This window comes from Cornus florida, unplaced genomic scaffold, assembly GCF_030987335.1.
Source record: "Cornus florida cultivar Cherokee Brave unplaced genomic scaffold, ASM3098733v1 CherokeeBrave_3.0.0_Hap2_Chr01, whole genome shotgun sequence".
Lineage (NCBI taxonomy): Eukaryota > Viridiplantae > Streptophyta > Magnoliopsida > Cornales > Cornaceae > Cornus > Cornus florida.
In genome coordinates this window covers 83,775,015-83,795,212 of record NW_026775571.1, presented here as the reverse complement: position 1 = coordinate 83,795,212, position 20,198 = coordinate 83,775,015, and the positions used below count along the sequence as shown (strand labels likewise).

At 34.2% G+C, this 20,198-nt stretch overlaps 2 protein-coding genes across 5 annotated transcripts; both read left to right on the top strand.

The window, feature by feature from the left end:
- Positions 1-7,891: 7,891 nt before the first annotated feature.
- On the top strand, positions 7,892-15,422 carry LOC132303589 (uncharacterized). 4 transcript variants are annotated; one of them, XM_059800922.1, is made up of 12 exons: positions 7,892-8,120; positions 8,223-8,317; positions 9,720-9,836; positions 10,095-10,151; positions 10,265-10,327; positions 10,437-10,505; positions 10,657-10,749; positions 12,628-12,732; positions 12,810-12,887; positions 14,170-14,298; positions 14,582-14,687; positions 14,938-15,422. In XM_059800922.1, the coding sequence occupies exons 3-12, from the start codon at positions 9,729-9,731 to the stop codon at positions 15,126-15,128; spliced, it is 999 nt and encodes a 332-aa protein (XP_059656905.1). In that variant the 5' UTR covers positions 7,892-8,120; positions 8,223-8,317; positions 9,720-9,728; the 3' UTR covers positions 15,129-15,422. The 4 variants fall into 4 exon arrangements, with proteins under 4 accessions (XP_059656905.1, XP_059656897.1, XP_059656912.1 ...); XM_059800914.1 differs by having other exon boundaries at positions 8,223-8,328; XM_059800929.1 differs by lacking the exon at positions 8,223-8,317.
- A 2,724-nt stretch (positions 15,423-18,146) lies between these two features.
- LOC132276438 (UDP-glycosyltransferase 43-like) lies at positions 18,147-19,870 on the top strand. Its single transcript, XM_059777863.1, has one exon. It carries the CDS (start codon positions 18,147-18,149, stop codon positions 19,578-19,580), a length of 1,434 nt encoding a protein of 477 aa, XP_059633846.1. The 3' UTR covers positions 19,581-19,870.
- The last annotated feature ends 328 nt before the right edge of the window (positions 19,871-20,198 follow it).

Here is a 20,198-nt window from a genome sequence, read left to right as displayed (position 1 = left end):
GTTTGAGCGAGGTGGGCTTCATAAACTCATCAAGGATAAGTTTATATTTATGATGAAGTGGATTATTCTCATTGGAGGGAGATTTTTCCCTCCACAACCTTCGAACACCCAAGAGGTGTACGAACAACCACATCTACTTAAACACATCGCCATAACTATATCACCATCAGCACAACCATATCACCATCACCCCCAAACTCTGTGGAGCTCTCTACAACAAGGGCAGAGAATATGAAGCGACCACCACCACCACCGTCGAGCAGAAGCGACTGGCTTGGCTTTCGGCTCATCCGGATTCGTCAACATTACAGATCTTAGAGGAGGTAAAGTCATCTTCGGAGCTGAAGACAGTAACGGCGAACTCGCTGCCACCAGATCCGTCCGAACCCAGCGGTTGAAGAAACCAGCAGCGCCTGTCCCCACCAGCTCAGCTCCAGTTCTACCTATATTCGACACGATGGCTCCCGGACAGCCCCTAACTCCGGCGCCTGCCCTTAGACCGAGAGGACCTCACAAACACTTCAGCGACGATCTGCGTGTCTTCGAGCCGCCGCAGAATCCGCAGCCATCATCGTTGGCGAAGTCTTCCTCCATCCGCTTCTCCGAATCTCTCAAGCCCGGCTCCAGCACTGTCTCGCCGATGTCCTTGTGTTCTGAACACCCACCCAACCCCCATCACTACCGTTGCTGCCTCTGCCGCAACCACCGTCGAAGTCATGCCTGGACGATTTGGGGGTATATATATATATATATATATATATATATATATATATATATACGCACACACAGCCGCTCCAACACCACCCACTATACTACCATCGCACTACCCTTTCTGTCTATCTCTCTCCACGATTCCAGCCCCACCACTTACCATCGCCAAAACGGAAGACGAAATCGCCGCCCGTCGCCGCCTTGTGTGTGTGTAAGAAAAGAAAAAATTGAAGGATGAAAATGTTAGAAATGTAATTTTAACATTTAAATTGATCAATATAAAAGTCAAAAAGTAAAAATATTTATTCATTACATGTCAAAGACCGGGTGTCTTTGATAATTGTATCAATCTTGATCATTATCAAAGACACAACTTTTTTTTGGTCAATCTTATCAATGGAGGCCTTTGCTTTGAAAATGTATGCTTATTTTAATTTAATATAAACACATAAAAAATATATATATTAAAACACGATATAAATACATTGAAATTAAAAATAATTACGTTTAAAAAGATATTAAAACGTAATTTATAACACATCGGAGTAAAACGTATAATATACATCATATCATCGGGATCATCAGCAGCTATCAATCACTGAAATGTTTGGCCAATTTCCGAGTACTATGTATCATTTAAACGGCATAAAAGGCCTACGTTGATAAGATTGACCTGGCTATGTATCATTTAAACGACATAAAATCCTGGCTATGTCAAAGAAATCCTTCACGATTCGGTATACTTGAATAGTATATTACCAAACAAAGACCTTTGTCTATATTATAAAAACAGAGGAGGATAACTCGTAAATTATATATTCTTTCTTGAAGTATTACACTTGTGCAAAAATATTTTCTCTATTATAAAAATATTTCTTGATCTATTCAATATTTATAAATAACATTTACTTGTTAGTCAATCGTTAACGACACTGTAAAATTAACAAAGTGTTCTCATAAACAAAAAGATAAAAAATAGAAAAGACCCATCAAAAGGGCAAAAGGGAAACAAGACAATAAGTTTTGTCATGTGCACATGCCATGGAACTTCTTTTGCTCATTTCTTAATGGGGAACATTGCAAAGCTTTTGATTGGCTGAAAACGTTTTATTTTTACAAAATTAATTGTTTAAATGGAATTTGTAAAATTGAGGGTACATGGATTTTGGCGCAACAGTAATATTTTTTCTAAAGTCCTTCCATGTACGCGTCGAGAAACAACATTTTTAACTCTCTTTGAACGAAAGATTCAACTCCTTTTTTGCGTATAATGTGAACACATCCTAAAAATGCTCTCTGGAATAATTATTAATTATTTAATACATTTATTGCTAGACAAGAACAAAAAAAAAAAACATAATAATAATAATAATAACACTTGAAAATTGTAGCATATTTATCATCTCTGACTGGTGGCCCTAAAAGGAGGCCCAGGGGCACAGAAGGCCGTGGCTTTACAGGTTCAAGTTTTGTCTTGTGCGCCCAAATCCAAGCTAAATTTGTTTGATTTGATACATGCTTTGCCTCAAGTGTCAAGACACTCTCTTTTCTCATTCAAGTTGAGTGGCACGTGAAGCACATGCGTACTAATCCACGTCGATGAACATTCACGAAATCTAATGTGAGCCACGCATTAGGATTTCATCAACTTGCTTTGGATTTTGTAAACGTCAAAAGGTATCGATTTTATCGATTTTGGTGCACATACAACAAGTCTAATATGAGCCATGTGTGATGTGTTGGGTAGTCATCAACTTGATTTGGGTTGTGTAAACGCCAAAGCTAAGTCTCCAAACATGAGGGGATTCCTTCTCTATCGGGATTACTAGTATTTTTTTTTTTTTACTTCACTCCATGTTACCCCTTTTTACCACAATCTCTTTAAAATTTTACTCTTGTAAGGGTGAATTTCACTTTTAAAGTGAGAAAATTGGGAACGCTGATGCCAAAGAAGATTTTGATAGGAGAGAAGAGAAACGAGTTGTTTTACCACGTGTACTTCAAAATTTTACTACTTGTAAGGATGAATTTTACTATTAACAGAATCATAATATCTTTATTACTTCAAAGGAAGCACTGATATCCAAAGAAATTTTGATATAAAAAATAATATATCTTTTGAATTCAGAAATGATAAGTGTTGTGTGGTAGTAAATGAATCTCATCATGTGATACCACTATGATATGATAGAATGAGTTTCACACTCCACTCGTGTATTTTTCTATTCTGTCTTCATGAATCATGATATTAAGAAAAAAGATTTTTTTTCAATCAACATGTGTTTGTCGGATGCTCTTACTAAGTTCACCAAGACTCCTAGACAAAATATTTTATTCCATAACATAGGAATGCCTTTTTCAAATTAAATTACATGATAAGGTCCTCTACCTTGAGGTAATTGAAATCCAATTAGGCACATCACTCTGGTGATAAATCTTGTTTATTGAATGTTGATCATTATCCCTCCATTTTTCACATATATTCAAACTTCACCCTATGAAAAAATAAAATTTGATAATTATGGTTTGTCCTAATTTTCATCAAATCTCCTAAAATCAATTAGTTTGGGGGAAGACTTCAGTCGTATACTTAAATTTTGTGTTCAAGACGGTCAGTTCACTGTCAAATACACAAGTCGCATAACTTACTAAGAGTGTACCCTGGCTACCTTGCCAATAATCCTCCTCCATTCAATCATCCTTGCTGCCTCCAATATGAGACCTTGACTCTGGAGAATTGGTGAAAGCTGGGAGCAACAATTATTGGTTTTATAATTACTTTAGTGATTAACTCCCTATCATGTTTAGTGTTACTATTATTTAATAAAAATCATAAATAATATTAAATTATTATTATTGTTTTATTATAAATTTTGTATTGATGATATAAAAGAATTACAAATTTTAGTGTTATAAAAAGGGAAAGAGTGAAAAAAAAAAAAAAAAAAATTCCTTGAGATTTTACAAAGTGAGTAAAGTACCCCTTATACTGTAAAAGTGAGCAAGTACTACCTGTAATTTCAAAAGTGAGCATCCTGACAGAGACTTTTCAGATAACTTTTGCATCACTTGCGGGTACTTTTTATGTAATGCCAATATTCCATTTCAATGTGACTGTTTTACTCCTTTAACTTAAAGTTCCTTCCATTCAGTTGAGCAACTCATTCATTAATATATTACCAATTCATTCATTAAGCTCTCTACCACCGTTCATTTGTTCTCCATCTTTTGCATCCCATAATCTTCAAAGCACCATTTTCTCTCTCCAATTTCAGAACAACAACAAACCCAAAAATATAGCTAAAATTACATCCATTTACTTCAAAATGGGTCCAAAAACATAGTTATATAATTATTTGATGTTGTACTGTTCAATTGAATAATTAAGTTTATTTCTTTATCTATTTCCCTGTAGAATTCAAATTTTGGTTTAGTTGCTTGAATATAATTGGTTCTCTTCTATGTGATTGTCGTCTTCTTTTTTTCTTTACATGCATACAAAGAACAAGGATTTATTTGGAAGGTTAATACTTGAATTTGAGGGACCTACTCGTTGTAATTGAATTAATGTAATGTTTTTTATTCAATTATGCAATTTTTACTATTTTTGAGGTTCATGAATCACTTCAATTCACTGTTCCTTCAACCAGGAAAACTTGAGATTTTTTTTTTTTTTTTTTTTGGAAAATTAAGCAACTGAATATATATAAAAGGTAATTACAAGAAGGCCTTAGGCCAAAAACCAACCCAAATTAATGGGAAACAAAGCCCAAACTGGCAAGCCCAAACCAAACAACAAAGCAGCCTAACCTATCCCAACTTAATCAGCTACTAAGTGCCAAAATTAACAGATTAGAAAACCGTTAATGGTGGTTATCAGTGCACCCTTTCCAGTGAAACAAGGAGGAGGAATTACAAGCCCGCAACTCGAAAATGCTCAATCTGGAGGACGGGGAGACGGACGGCAACAAGAGGGCGACAAATTCCACTCACAGAGAATCTTTCTAGAGCTTGAACAATCGCAGAGGAAGCCTAGCTTTAGAAGAGCTTTGATGGTGGAGCAAATTCTGTATGAAGTCACTCTTGTAGAGGATTTTTTGCCCTTGAAGATCCTTTCATTCCTCTCTTCCCATGTATGGTAAACCAATGCTGAAAGGCATACCTTTCGGGGAAAACTTGAGATTGGAGTAGGGACATTCACACACACACATATAATATATACATATATATATATATATATATATATATATATATAGGGAGAGAAAGAGTGTGTGTGTATTTTATTTATTGAGAAACTCAACGCGAAAAATATAAGTCTAACTAATGGTAGTTTTGCAATGATATTCACCATAAAACAATTGGCAATCAAATTCAGAAGGTAAGTTGTTTACTTTTGAAACTACATATATTGACTAACTCACTTTTATAGCACAGGGGGTATTTTGCTCACTTTGTGAAACTTTAGAGGGGTTTTTCGCACTTTGGCTTAAAAAAAGGTCATATACCATTCTTTGGGGATGACACATGAGAGACTTGAGCAGTGTGACGATGCGAGTCTATCATAGAAAATCTTTATTCTTTGAGTTCTCTCTCTCTTCTCAACTTTCGTATAGATATGAGTTTTACATTGTGTTTGTGGCAACTTTGAAGACTAATCCAAACTTGTCTCTTTTCGGACATACTTGAAAAAGATCACTGGCGGATATGGGTTGTAACTTAGAGTCGTATTGAACCGTTATCACCTGCACATTGGAAAGCCATACGACTCTAGAATAGTTCTTGCATGCTTCTTATTATCCAGACCAGTTCTTTCTCTTTAGTTTATTATTATCATTTTTCTTAATTTATATAATTGAGTTAATATTATATTCTTGAGTTACGTGTGTTGTTGAAATTCCAAACTTATTATTATATCTATGTTATTCAAATTGATATATTATTCACTTTAATGAAAGTATTATGATTTCTTATTATTATCGTATTCATGTTATTAAGACTCAAGTATGAATAAATTTGATTTATTATATTCTTAGTGTTTTATAATTTACGTGTATATACATGCCCTAACATTTAGCTCAATATCTAATATTCCAATCGAATGTAAGTCGAAGTTTGAGAGTTTAAGTCCTCATAAAAATAAATGGGTACGTGTATCGAAAGATCACAATTATGAAGAAAACGAAGACTCGGACGAACACCCAAATCTCCTACTCTGAACATAAAACCTCTACAAGGAGAGAAAGATAAATGCTAATATACATAGAGTTTGTGAATTACTACCACAAATACACATCCTTCTTTAAACATCTAATTACATATTTGGATATCCTTAAATAATAACATAAACTAACTATTCCTATCTTAGATTCAATCAGATTCTAAAATTCTTATTAGAAACATCTACCAGAACTGACTTTATTCAACCTTCCCTCTCCTAGCCAATTGGTTTTCTTTTTTGTGATATCTATTTCAAAAATATTTTAAAAATGAGTAGTATAGAACTAACAAAAGATTGAAATACATATCCATTTTGTTTTATTTTTTCCATTGCAGGACTTGGTTGAATCTACTCTTTATTTACCTAGGAAAAAAAAGAAAAAGAAAAAGAATCTACTCTTTATTTATATTTATAAAAAAACACAAGAAACAAGAGTTAAAAGAAACCGAACAAGATACATCAACCAAAAAAGGCTTTTTTTTAATTCTTCCAAAAAAGGCTTTGGAAAGCCATCAAAAGAAAAATAATTAATTTTTTAAAGTAGGTCCAATTGATACCAAGTCTACTATTGTGATCTGAAATTATTTTGATATTCATTAATAATAATGATAGAGTAACATAAGACTAATTCCCGAATTAGCATCGAAACCTGATATGTCTTTGCCACGTCATATATATTCTTATTTTCTTTTCTCACTTTAATTGTGACCTAAGTCACATAAAGCGAAATGGAAGTGAGAGCGAATTCTAGAGCGGGAGCGTGAGAGTGACAAAATTAAGTTATAAATAGTAAGAATTTGAGCGAGAGCGGAAGTGCGAGCGTGAGAGCGACACCCATTTAAAAAGATTGTGTGACTTAGATTGTGACTCATCTTTCTCTAAATTTTATACTTGCCCTTTTTCCAGACTCTTTAGTTTTTCTCTCTCCTCGATCTTCCATACAGGCCACCATTTTCGTTCATAAATTCGTCAACTACTTATTCTTTTTTTATTGTCTTATTTCTTATCAAGTTAACAAGTCACCAATCACCAATCACCAATAGACCCATTCTAATAAAGTTTGGATATTAAGGTTTATATAAGAAAGAGGATACAAGAGAACGCCCTGGTAAAGTCATGGAGACAAATTTGAAAGTTTTTAGGGGTGGATGTGAGATGGAAAACAAAAAAATGGTGGGGAAAACAAATACATGGAAATGAAATAGAAAGTCAAATCCAAATCTTAAAGAGAGAAGGCAAAGAGAATTTGAGAGAGAGATTGGTAAATTTTTAGGCAGAAAATAGTTAAAAAGAATTTTAGAGAAGATAATTTAGACACAAATTTTAGAGAGAAACTGAATAAAATTTGAGAGAGAGACATATGCATACATTTTTAGAGAGAGAAAAAGTGAAAATAGAATTTCTGAGGTAATTTCAAATTCAAATCTTTGAGAGAGAAAATGATGAGAATTTGAGAGAGATATATATGACTAAATTTTGGAAGAGAAAAAGTGAAGAAAATTTCTGAATCGTAATCTGGTAGAGAGAGAATGTAATTGGTATGAAATAAAAATAAGGCTAAATATTAAAGATAAATTTATCTTTATGTTTATTGGCTAATTTATTTTTTTGAAAAGTTAGTTGTGTAAATGACCCGACCAAGACGATCTTAGATTAATAAGTGTAAAGAGTCGAAACCTGACACTCTTAAAATTTACCGAAGATATTAACCACTGAATTATCGAGACATCTACTACTGTTAGGTGTTTATTGGGGCTTCTTATTCGGGTTTACATCTACTACTGTTAGGTGTTTATTGGGGCTTCTTATTCAGGTTTTCAATCATCACTCATTTATTAAATATCTTTCTCTTAATAACTAATAAAATTTTCCCTCACTTTAAAAAAAGAAATTAATTAACCTAATAAAAAGGGTGACCTTAATGTCATAAAAAGTAGTGCTGACGGCTGAGAAATACGACGTTTTCTTTAATCAAATGGCAAGTTCTCATTGGTAATTATACCATGTCAGCGGAGTGACGTGGTATTACGGTTACAGCCGATAATTTCTCGTACTATAGAGTGGGGTGGACGCCTCCATTTAAATTTCTATTGTTCTACTGCGAGTTTGCAACGCAAACTGCATTCAACCCAGCCAAAGCTCCAATAAGTTCGGACCCTCTTTCGATTTACTCACAACCTTCAAATTTCAGGTAGATTCCCTCCACTGGGTTTTGCAAAGCAAAACGTTTTAAATTCAAAAGTTGGTTACCCTGATCAAACAAATGCTGACTATTATACTCTCTATAATGCAGCCCAACTGTTTGATAAAATTTCCCTCACCGAGCTTAACTCACTCTCAGCTCTTCTTTCCCATGTTTATGCATATTACATATATTTACATGAACATGTAAGTGACATGTAAGTGATCAAACTGAAAATGGGATAGTTTTTTTTTTCTTTTTCGCAAATTCTATTTATGAGGTATGTTGCTACCCATTTCTTTGTTATTTACTCTTTCTTTTTTCTTGTTTCTTGTTTTCTTGTTTTCTTTAAGCTTTAATGTTGTTGAATATGACCATGTTGTCCATGTATATTGTTTAAACTTATGCTTGCTTTAGTCTCTTTTTTTTTTTTTTTTTTTTTTTTTTTTTTTTTCCTGGCAATTGAAAATTTATTAATATGAAAAATAATTACAATCTGTAGAGGCAGCTTTTAGCAACCAAGAAAGAAAATTACAATGAAAAAAAAAAAAAAAAAAAAAAAAAGAATTCCTCTCCAACACATTCTTTGTATCCCCTTGGTATCCTCTAACTGAGAGGCTACCGTATATCTGCAATAATCTTCTAATATCATCAATAATAACTGCTGCTGCTTTATGTTGATGGGTTAGCTCTATAACACCCTTTGCAATCTCCTTCAACAAGCACAGTTGACGCACGTACCCCACTCCACCACCATTCTTAACCCCTCGCGGAGTGTCAAAGATTCTGCAGCAAACACATCCAACACATGTGGAATGAAGAAACCAGCAGCTTTTAACACCTTACCCGCATGATCATGAAGGAAAATTCCACCATCAGCCTCACCATGACAGCAACTAAACGCTAAATCAACATCTAATTTCAGCATAATCCATGGAGGTGGTTTCCAACGAGCTGCAGGTCATTGATTAGTCACACAAATTTGAAGTCCCTTTTGTAACAAGAGTTGTGCATCAAAATATTCAGTTAAATGCAATACGACTCTTTGCACAAGCATTTCTGGATTCCATTGCTTCCGATTAAAGTTCCAATCATTTCTTCTCTTCCAAATACTCTAGCATAATGTTGCTGCGAAGGCCTTACATCTTCATTATCTGGAACTTTTTTCCACCTATCACACATATCTTCCACCGTTGCAGCCAACTCCAACCAAAAGAAAGATCCATATCAATTTTTAATGGACACATTTATATAGTCATATAAATGCTTGCTTTAGTTGGAGTGTTATGCTGGTCAGGAAGTCTGTTTGGGCAGTTTGCCTTTCAAAAAGATGTTGAATTCATGCAGTGACCGCTCACTTGGTTTGATCATTGCTATTTTTAATGATGTTTGTCAATTAGAAAATCATTAGTACACAAAAATATTTATTATTGTCATTCAGTTTATTGATGGGCGAAGAATGTTGGATATGTTTTGATGGTCCTTATTTTAAGGAGTTACTAGAATTTGGTATTTGTTTATGTTTCAAGAATCTGGGTTTAGAGTAAACCCTTGTCATGCAACAAATAATTTTATGCTTATGATATGACCACTTTCATGCAATCACAGAGTGTGGCAATGGATGGCAAAAATGAAGTTGGGCTAGCAAGTTTGCTGAAAATTCTCCCCCCTGTAGAATTTTGTTGTGTCTACGGCTCAGCCCTCCATCCAAATAATCATGACAAGGTTTTATTTTTTTCTGCATGATTGAATTTATCTTCTACTTACCATAAACAATAAAAAATAAAAGAAGAAGAAGAAAAGACCTTATCTTCTATTTTTGTTTCTTTTTACTTTTCTTTTCACTTTATTTTAATATTCTTATGTTTAACAATGGGTCGGTGGCCTAGCGGTATCAAGCCCTTACTTTCCAAGTAGGAAAAAAAAAAAATTCTTATGTTTTAACTATGTGAAATTTCACCTCCGTGGCTTTTGGTTTTCCAGTCATCAATGATAGATTACATTCTAGGTGTAGCAGATCCTCTGCAATGGCATGTTGAGGTAAGTTTCGGATTGCAGAACTTTGTTTAAAAGTAAAAATTCTTATTTCCGTCATTGAAGAGAGAAGAAGATCTGTAGATTCTAATTTATTTATTATTTTTATCGCTGCCAAGAATCTGAAAATGAATCGAGATCACTATGCCTCCTGGATGGTGCACCTTGGCGGGGCAAGGCTGGTGCTGCTGCTGCTGCTCTCTCTCTCTCTCTCAAATCGGTTCTTTTTTATTCTAGGATTCTATATTTTCTTTTTTATTCTAAGATTCTACATTTGGTTGGTTGTGTTAGATTACTGGCGTTGCAGATGAAATTGGTGTTGGAGTACACTTCAACCCATTTGTTACTTGGAATGACAAGGTATTAAACATTCAATGACTTCAATATCTGGTGTGCAACCTCATATAACCTATTGTACATTAGTAATTTCGTTAGCTGTTATATATCTTGGTATCAAATGTGTTTCAAGTTGTCTCCTTAAAATCGCTCACCCTTGAGCAATTTTTGGCAGATGTTCAAGTACGGGGTTGTTCGAATTGATGATCTGATACGGGACATACTCAATTGGGAGATGTTCTATTTTAGTGGTCGATTACAAAAACCTGTATGTCTTCTCTATGAGTGTTATCTTATCATTTTCTTTCTTCCTTTTATTCTTTGGACTTATCTTGACTTTATTTCTTAGGAAAATGATAGAAAAGAAATGTGTTTTGTTAAACCCTTTTAGAGTGCAGTTTGAAATCATAGCATGATGTATTAGTTCTCACCTTGAATACTTAATTCTCTGTCTTCACATGATCATACTGCAAGTTCATTGTGAGTTGTGAATTATTTTTTGATGTGAAAGAAAATCAGAAATCCTTTCATCTAATGATTTGGACTAATCATGATTGTGCCTGCACATCCCTCCTTCCCTTCCTGTTGTCAACCATTTATTAGAAGCCTTTTTTGGTGTATGGGAAATGCATTAAAGGAGTAGACTAGTTGAAATATAGATAAAGAATAAAGAAATTCATGAGCTCATTATGTGTATGACATTATAAGAATGATAAGATGTAAGAAATATCTTGACAAAACCTTCACTACAGCTTCTCTCACTCAAAACTTATCATTCTTATCTGACTTGAATCAATAGCTTAGATAATTCATCTACAATTCCTCTTCTCTGTCTCAACTTTTGATTCCAATACTAGTGTTTTGATTCTTTTGAATAATTACAAGGTCCACAACAGTTGTTCAGTAGCCCTTATTTTATACTTAAAACCTAACCCATTGATCATAAAACTCTAATCCTAGTTGCTCCACCATTCTAGCACAAAAACATTTGTTTTCCCGTGGTATAATTTTTTTTACTTTTCTTTTGATTCTCAAAACCAAAATTAGTTTTCAATCCGACTAATTGAAACCTTATTCCATCCACAGAAGTTAGTCTTATCTTCTCAATCATAAACCCAGGCCATTGTTACGATTTTAGGCAGCTTTGTTTCTTTCATGAAGTTCACATTCTACACCTCCCAGATACCTAAGTTTTAGAATGATGACAGCTTATTTTCTTTCAGTAAGTTTCATTCAACATCTCCCAGATACCTAAGCTTTAGAGTGATGTCATCACAAAAAAAAAACTAATTCGACCTTACCTCCCCCACCTTAGATCTAATTCTTATTTTAAGTGAGCCCTCATTTTTAAAGCCCCTGAAAGATCACGTCAATAAGTCAAGCATACTCAACTAGTTTCCGAACACTGTAAATTTCTCCGAATGATATGATAAGGGTATTAGTATTAGCGTTATATATTCTTATATTCACGTAGATACCCTTTTTTTCCCTCTCTTTTGCAATTAATAGATGTAAAAATTATCATTTTAATTTCAATGCATATGTCTACCGAGTTGTATTTCATCAAACACAGCTTAGAAAATACATAATTGCATATCTTAGGTTAAACTGTGAATACTTGATTAATATATATGGATGTTTATTAGATTAGCTTCAATGTTATAGTCCAAATCAAGACTATATGCTTTTTATCATAGTCTAGCAATTAACAGGCTTCTGTCATGTGTTTTCATCAGGCTCACTTCCAAGACTGATAAAATGTGCTAGCTCAAGGAAAAAAAAAAAAAACTCCTGGGTTTCCGACGTGATTGATTAGTTTTGAGTGAGAGAAGCTGTAGTGACGGTTTTGTCAAGATATTTCTTACATCTTATCATTCTTAAAAAATTCAAGCATATTGATTTAGGCTGGTTTCTTTCTTTTGTGTGATCAAATAAGCTGAGAGAGACTCTAGATTCTGTTTATGATTTTCTTTGATGCGTTTGGTTCACACACAAATTCCATGTGTCATTATCTTTAACATTCTCTGAACTGTTTGCTGTTAATAATGATCCATCATCCACTGGATGTGATCATTATCTTATGCATTTTGTGCGTATCTGACTAGAGAAGTCTCAACTGCTTTTTTTCTTTTTTTCTTTCTTTTAGGTTCATATACTAAAGGATAATCTGGATATTTCAAATGTAAACTCTGTTAATTTGAGAGCTGCAACATCTGCTGCTCTCCTTCTTTTGCCATCTAAATTCAATGAGGTTTGTTTCTTTTCACTTAAATTATTTAGTATTACAGAATAATTATTTATTTGTAAAATAATTTGTTGCTCTTCCAGGAAGACATCTATGCCAAAATATGTAGCCTCTCATATATGGGTGATCTGCGTATGCTTTTTGCTGAAGATAAAAATAAGGTATGGTTGATTACAACTTACTTAGATCTTAGGAGAGAAGTCACTTGTAGCTTTTGATTGTGTTAGCGCGCTTTGTGCCTTCTGCTATTATCCGTATAACTAGTGGATGTCATTATAAATAGATATATTGAAATGATAAAGGATGTGTAGGATGGAGTTGCAACTATAATTAGAATAACTGCAAGAGAAACAAGTGAATTTTCATTTATTGTAAACTTATATCAAGGATTAATGTTAAGCCTATGTCTTTTTGTGTTGATTATGTATGAATTAACCAAAAACATAAAGGATGAGGTTCGTGGTTTATGCTGCTTATTGATAATATTTTTCTGATTAATAAAACTAAAGAATGGATAATGTTAAATTAATTGTTCGGAGAGATGATGTAGAATTAGAAGGTTTAAAATAAGTAGCTCTATAACTGAATGTATGAATATAACTATAGTAAAGTTTGGATGCAATTAAGAAAGTAGTGAAATAAAGAGTCAAGAGATATAGCAAAACTTAAACAATTTTGTTATCTATTCTTGGTTATTAGAAGAGAGGGAGTGATTGGAGATAATTTTGCTTATAAACCAAAGCAAGATGGTTTAACTGAAAAGTGCTTCGAACGTATTGTATGTTCAATGTATACGTTTAGATTAAAAGGCAAATTCCATGAAATGGCACTTAGACCTTATGACATGCCAAGTGAGTGAAGAAAAGCAATATAGTACTAATTTATAAAAATAAAAGAAAATTGTGGCAATTACCGAGAACTTAAATGGGTCATACAATGAAACTATGAGAAATGATAATACAAAAAGATCAAGGTTTCCACGGTGCCCCGTAACTAATTTCAAATTCTGACTGAAAGATCTACTCCTATGGAGTTCATTTACTTGGTAAAACAATTAGTAGAAGATTACTGCAGTTGAGAAAAGCAATAACTGTTCAGTGAGGAAACATAAAGAGATCCACGCTGAGAGTGATGTTGGGGGAAGGGAAGATCAAAATTAATATAAGTTGAGACAGCAATGAATGATATGATAAGAGTATGGTTTAGCTAAATTAGGAATAATTTAGCTATTGTAATAGGAAGTTCTGAAATTTAGATTTTTCCTCGATGTGGTTACAGGTTATTTTACATAACTGCTCATTTTTATCCTTGTTTTGGAGATATTATTGGCACCTAACATCCCGTATCGCATTTCCTTGACCTTAGAGGTGAAAAACATGAAATTCACATGATCTATTCTTCTGTTCTCTGGTATTTTTTGTTGACATTTACATTACCTGTCAGGTGAAGAAGATTGTGCAAGGGCAGTTTGGTTTATTCCAAACAATGTATAGGCCTTATCTAGAAGAACACGCAACCAATGACTTCTTGAGATTTTCATCATCTGGTGGTCACCAAGTAAATATATCTCAGGTCCATTCAAATCCTTGAGTTCTCAATTCCCGGAGCAGCTTTAAACTTGTATCTTTCTTTTCTATTGTTATGAAAGGGTCCAATATTTCCTTATTAATTATTCAAACAATCATTTTTATTCGGGGGCTCTAGTCAGGCCATGAATATATTTGTAATTTCAGTGTTGAAACATGATACTCTCTACCTTCCTTTTATCTACTAGGATCATATAAAAGCAGTGTAGCTGGCATGAAATATTCATTATTGTACTTTTGTCTGATATGTTTCACTTTGTCCACACCAGGACTCTAGTTTATCTGCAGTTTCCTCCCTTGTTTCTATTCTTCCTGCGACGATCAGAAGCCAAATGATGATGAGACTAGGAGAAGAGAAAAAAGTTGGTAAATCTGGTATGAACTTCAACTCTGATGATGTAGATTGACAGGAAAATGAAACCCAAATATTCCCTGATTTAAGAGTTCTAACCTCCCATATGCTTCAAATCCTCTTTATGGGGGAAAAAATGTTACTTTGAATTCATTTGCAGAATTCCATATGGGTAACTGATGCAACAATTTTGTTCGGATTTAGGCCGTTCATTGCTTCCTGCTAGCTCTACTGAGAGCAGATGATTGCATTAACATCACATTTTCTTTGCAGGTCAAGTTATACGGGAAGTTGTGATTAATTCAAGGGAAGAGGTCGCTGAATGCATGCAGAAAGTTATGAGACATAGGGTTATGATTTCAAGTGCAAGGCAGGCTGTCTCTGGACTACTGACTGTTGGTGCTGTTCGTGGAGTTAGATATTTTGCAAATAAGATGAGCAAGGCTTGGAAATCATGGACATGATCTTTCAGTCTCTCCCTATTTTTGTTTTTCCCTTTCCAAGCGAGTTAAGTTCTTCTGATCGACTAAAACCTTGACAAGAGAAGTACAACTGCAGCTTGATCACCTTCAACAGGAGGTGTTGTTACAAGGCTAAATGGGTCTTTTGTCTAGATTTTCCTATCAACTCTTATAGAACTGCATGCACTGTATTTCTGAAAACTTTGAGAGGGAATGGATTATTTCTATAGGATGTAAAAGAAATTTTTATAACATTAATATAAGAATCATTTTTTTCTATTATCTTTAATATAAGAATCTTTGTAAAAAAATAAAATAATAAATAAATAAGCTTAGAATGTCAATTTATTGAGTAAATTACTTGAATATTCGGATTATAATGACTTCTTCAGGACCAATCATGCTTATCTTTTTCAATTGTTCAGTGTGGCTTATGGGGGCCAATAATGTCAACTTGATGAGTATTTATTTTTCCCTTTATAATGCACATTCATTTATTAAAGAACATAGTTCATATGTTAGTTTGAATATTCAATTAAAATATCCTGTAACTAAAATTTGTATTATAATGATACTTTTATACCATCTAAAGTTATAGAAAGTTGATAATTCAAGTTCTCGTGTAAATAAAAAGTACATGTGTGAGTTTCTTGCTTTCCTACATAGTTTCGTTTTCTATTCATGCTTGGGTGGACATCATAATCCATTTCATTCATCTATTTACAGTATAATCTTAACATCGTTTTATCAAACGAGAGAAAGCTTCAAACAATCTCATAAGAATATGAACGCTGTTATGGGAAGTGTTTGGACATTAGCCATACTTGTCTTTGGCATTTGCCAAGAATTTCTTTTTATAACTCATGCGTGGGATGTAACCACGTATAAGTACCGGCTTAGTATAATTTAAGGTCTGAGATGAAAAATAAAAATGTGACTTTTTGTGACTTTTTAATATAATTTTTTTTTTTCTTAATTGGTACTCACACACACTTGTCTTTTCTGAGACTTGAATCTTGACCTTCCTTTGAGAAGTAAGAGAACCGCTAGGCCACTGGCCTGTTGATGACTTTTTAATATTTAATATATTTTATTCTTACTTTTTTTGAGATGAAAATTACTAATATAGAAAAGATCAAAAATATTTAAATATTTGAAATAATAATAAAAACAAGGTCTAAAATACCAAAAGATACGAGAGAATAAAAGTAAATTAAAAAAAATTTAAAAGATAGTGAGAGGGACAGAATTTACTGCAGATAAAGAGACTGTAACAGGGAGAGGAGGAAAAAAAAAAAAAAAAAAAAAAAAAGTGAGGAATGAGTAAAAAATAAATAAATAAAAAGTAGGAGTTCAACAGAAATGGTACAAAAGTGTAAAAAATTTAGGAGTTGATGAAAAGTTTTAACCACTTTCTAGTTACATATGAATGACCTCCTAGTTGGTCCAAATTAATCAAAATTCAAAAATGTGTCAAGTAACAAAAAAAAAAGTAGCCTACCATGACTTTGGGTATCTGAGTCCGATGGAGATTTTATGGCATTGCAAATTTGCAACCAAAGCACCGCGTTGAGGTTGTTGGAGGACCAAAGGAAGATAACGTGGTTCATTGAGAGTTATTTATTGGTTTCTTGTGGACTGAAAGTATAAAAATCTTAGATTGCCTAAACAACCACCCACCCAAAAAACCACCCAGATGATATGACTCGACCAAATAATTAAGACTGGCCTGGGGGTAGAGACTCTCTCTCTCTCTCTCTCCCTCCGCGCGCATGTGTCAAGTGCAGAAAACGTCTCTATAGTATGTTTACGGTGCTTAGCACATCTTTATGTGGAGAAAAAAAAAAAAAAACACTTTTAAAGTTTTAATTTGGTTAAAATAAATCAGACACATTTAAGTTATAGTTGAACTAAATTGCCCTTATATACACATTTTACATATTATTTAAAAATATCATTTTATGAAATAACGAAAATGGTTATTTAGTACATTAGAGATGTGATGCACACTATAAGCATATTATAAAGGTATTTTCTGCACTTTATAAACTATTATTGTTTTGAATCTTTGAATCTTAACGGTTAGATTTAATCTCGATTTGAATAGTATAATGATGGTAGGTGATTGAACACTCCTTTGTTTGATTTTTTTTCAATAAAGATTGAATACCCATTTGTTGGTATGTAAAGAATTATATATATATTTGTGAAAATTTATTGCAAATTCTAAAGTTTAAAAAATTAAATATATGTATATTGTTTATATATAATGAATAAGTATTTTTAATTTAATTTTTTTATTATATATTTAATTAAAACCGATAACTATATTAAAATTTAATTAAAAATAAATTTTTTCTTTTTTATAATTATAAAAAGAACTAAAGTTTTCATTTCATATGATATAGTATACATTAATCTGACAATTGTGACAACATTTCTTTTTTTTAAAGAGAGATAAGACACAGAGATAAGACACTATTAACCAAAATATATAGAGAAGTTTGACCATTAATTCAAAAACATCCGAATTTAAATAATGCTTATAATTTGTATGTGATTGTGTCAGATTACTTGTGTATTAATTGTAATATCCGTTTACTTAACCATTAGGGTTTCATTAGGGTTTTGTGTGTGACATTAATGAGTAACTAACTTGTACACCACTCACTTTGATCACCTACCCCATTCTTCTCATATATACAAGACTACATTGTAATTCATTCCATACATATATACAGTTTTTATATATTTTCATATATTCCAACATAGGCCACGGCTAATACATATATACAACACTAACAAGTTGCACATTAATTACACATTGATTTTCCCTTTGCATGGTCGGTGAGCACATTAATTTGTCACTACGTGCTCACATGCACACACTCCATATAAATACACATACTTCAGAAACGGTTTAAATGTAGAAAGAAAAAAAAAAAAAGGGCGCGCAAGTTCATTAGCTAGCCCTAGCAGTGAGATCCCAAGAAGAAGAAACAACAAAAAAGTTGATAATTAATGACGTCCGACTCGAACAGAAAAGTAGAGCTAGTGCTCCTCCCTGGACTTGGGATGGGTCACCTCGTGCCAATCGTCCAGTTCGCACAGCGGATCGTTGATCATGACCGTAGATTCTCCGCCACCATACTCAGCATTCAAGTCCCCGGCGACTCACTCGTCACCGCCTACGCTCAATCACGAGCCACCTCCTCCGCGAGTTTACGTTTTGTGGACCTCCCCATGGTGGAACCACCTTCACCTGACCTTTTCCAAACACCGATAGGCTTCATGTCACTGTTCATACAAAAACTCAAACCCCACGTAAAGCATGCAATCACCAACCTCATGTCGACTCGGTCCGAGTCCGACTCGGTCATACTCATCATTGACACGTACTGTATGACGATGATCGACGTGGCTAACGAGCTCGGCATCCCTTGCTACCTCTTCTTCCCATCGCCGGCCGCTTTCCTCGGTTTGATGCTCCACCTCCCGACCCTTGACCAACAAATCACCACCGAGTTTCACGAGTCCGGCACTATGTTGGAGGTGCCGACTTTTGCCAACTCAGTTCACCCACTCGTCCTACCCTCTGTTCTATTGAGCAGAACTCAAGATGGGTACTCTTGGTACCTCTATCATGGTCGGAGGTACAAGGAGACAAAGGGTATTATTTTAAATACGTTTCAAGAACTCGAACCGTTTGCTCTTAACTCGTTTTTGGGTACCCACGACATACCACCGGTTTATCCGGTCGGACCGTTGGTTGACACCTGTGGGTTGAACCGACCGGATTCAGACCAATCCCACCAAGACAAGGTTTTGAAGTGGCTTGATCATCACCCCCAATCATCTGTGGTTTTCTTCTGTTTTGGAAGCTTGGCCAGTATAAGTGGGGCCCAAGTGAGAGAGATAGCAACTGGTCTTGAGCGAACCGGGCAACGGTTTTTGTTGTCACTGCGCCGACCGGAGGCTTTCGAGTCACGCGACTACACTGATCCAGACGAGGTGTTGCCGAATGGGTTTTTGGAAAGAACTGCTGAGGTGGGTTTGATTTGTGGGTGGGTCCCGCATGCGACAATCCTGGCCCACAAGGCAATCGGAGGGTTGGTGTCTCACTGTGGGTGGAACTCGTTTATGGAGAGCTTGTGGTACGGCGTACCGGTTGCCACGTGGCCGGTTTTTGGAGAACAAAAGATGATAGCATTGGAGCTGGTGAGGGAGCTGGGATTGGCGGTGGAGATGAGATCACCGGCTTACATGGACGGTGGTGATTTGGTTTTGGCGGAGGAGGTGGAGAGGGGAGTGAAAGGTTTAATGGACGGTGATGGTGAGTTGAGGAGAAAGGTTAAGGAAATAAATGAGAAAAGCAGGAAGGTTGTGATGGAAAATGGTTCATCATTTGTTCGCATGGGAGAATTGGTAGAGGAGCTTATGAAGGCAAACATTTGATGGGCTCCTCAATTATTATTTTTTTTTTTCCGTGCCATGGTTCAATTTTTTTGTACCTTGTTTGTTGTTTTTTACGTGGTTTTTTTGTTTTGGTTACTTGGTGGTTTGTATTTTGACTTTATTCTAAGGTCCCCAATGTTAAAAATTATTTTAGAAATATCAAATTTATATTTTGACAGGTGCTACAATGTCAAAATGTTATATTTTAGCAATTCTGTTCCAATAGTGCATTTCATACAAAATACTATTTTTTGATACAATCACCCTTCTTTTTCAACTACCATTCCCACAATTCATATTTGTATCAATAATATTAATATTAGGCACATTCCAAATCAAGTTGTAGACGTTAAAAGGAAACTAAAATTAAACTTAATTAAAAAGAAGCAAAAATTTAAAATATCTAGTTAAAAAAGGACCAAAAATATATATATATATATATATATATATATATGTGTGTGTGTGTGTGTATATTATATTTATTTGATTATATTATTATTAAAAATATATATATTTTTAGGGCAAATCATTTCAGCCTCCCCAATCGCCTCCATCTCTATTCTCGTTCTCAACTCTGAAATTGCCCCCTCTCTGTCTCTGTATGCAACTGCAAACTAT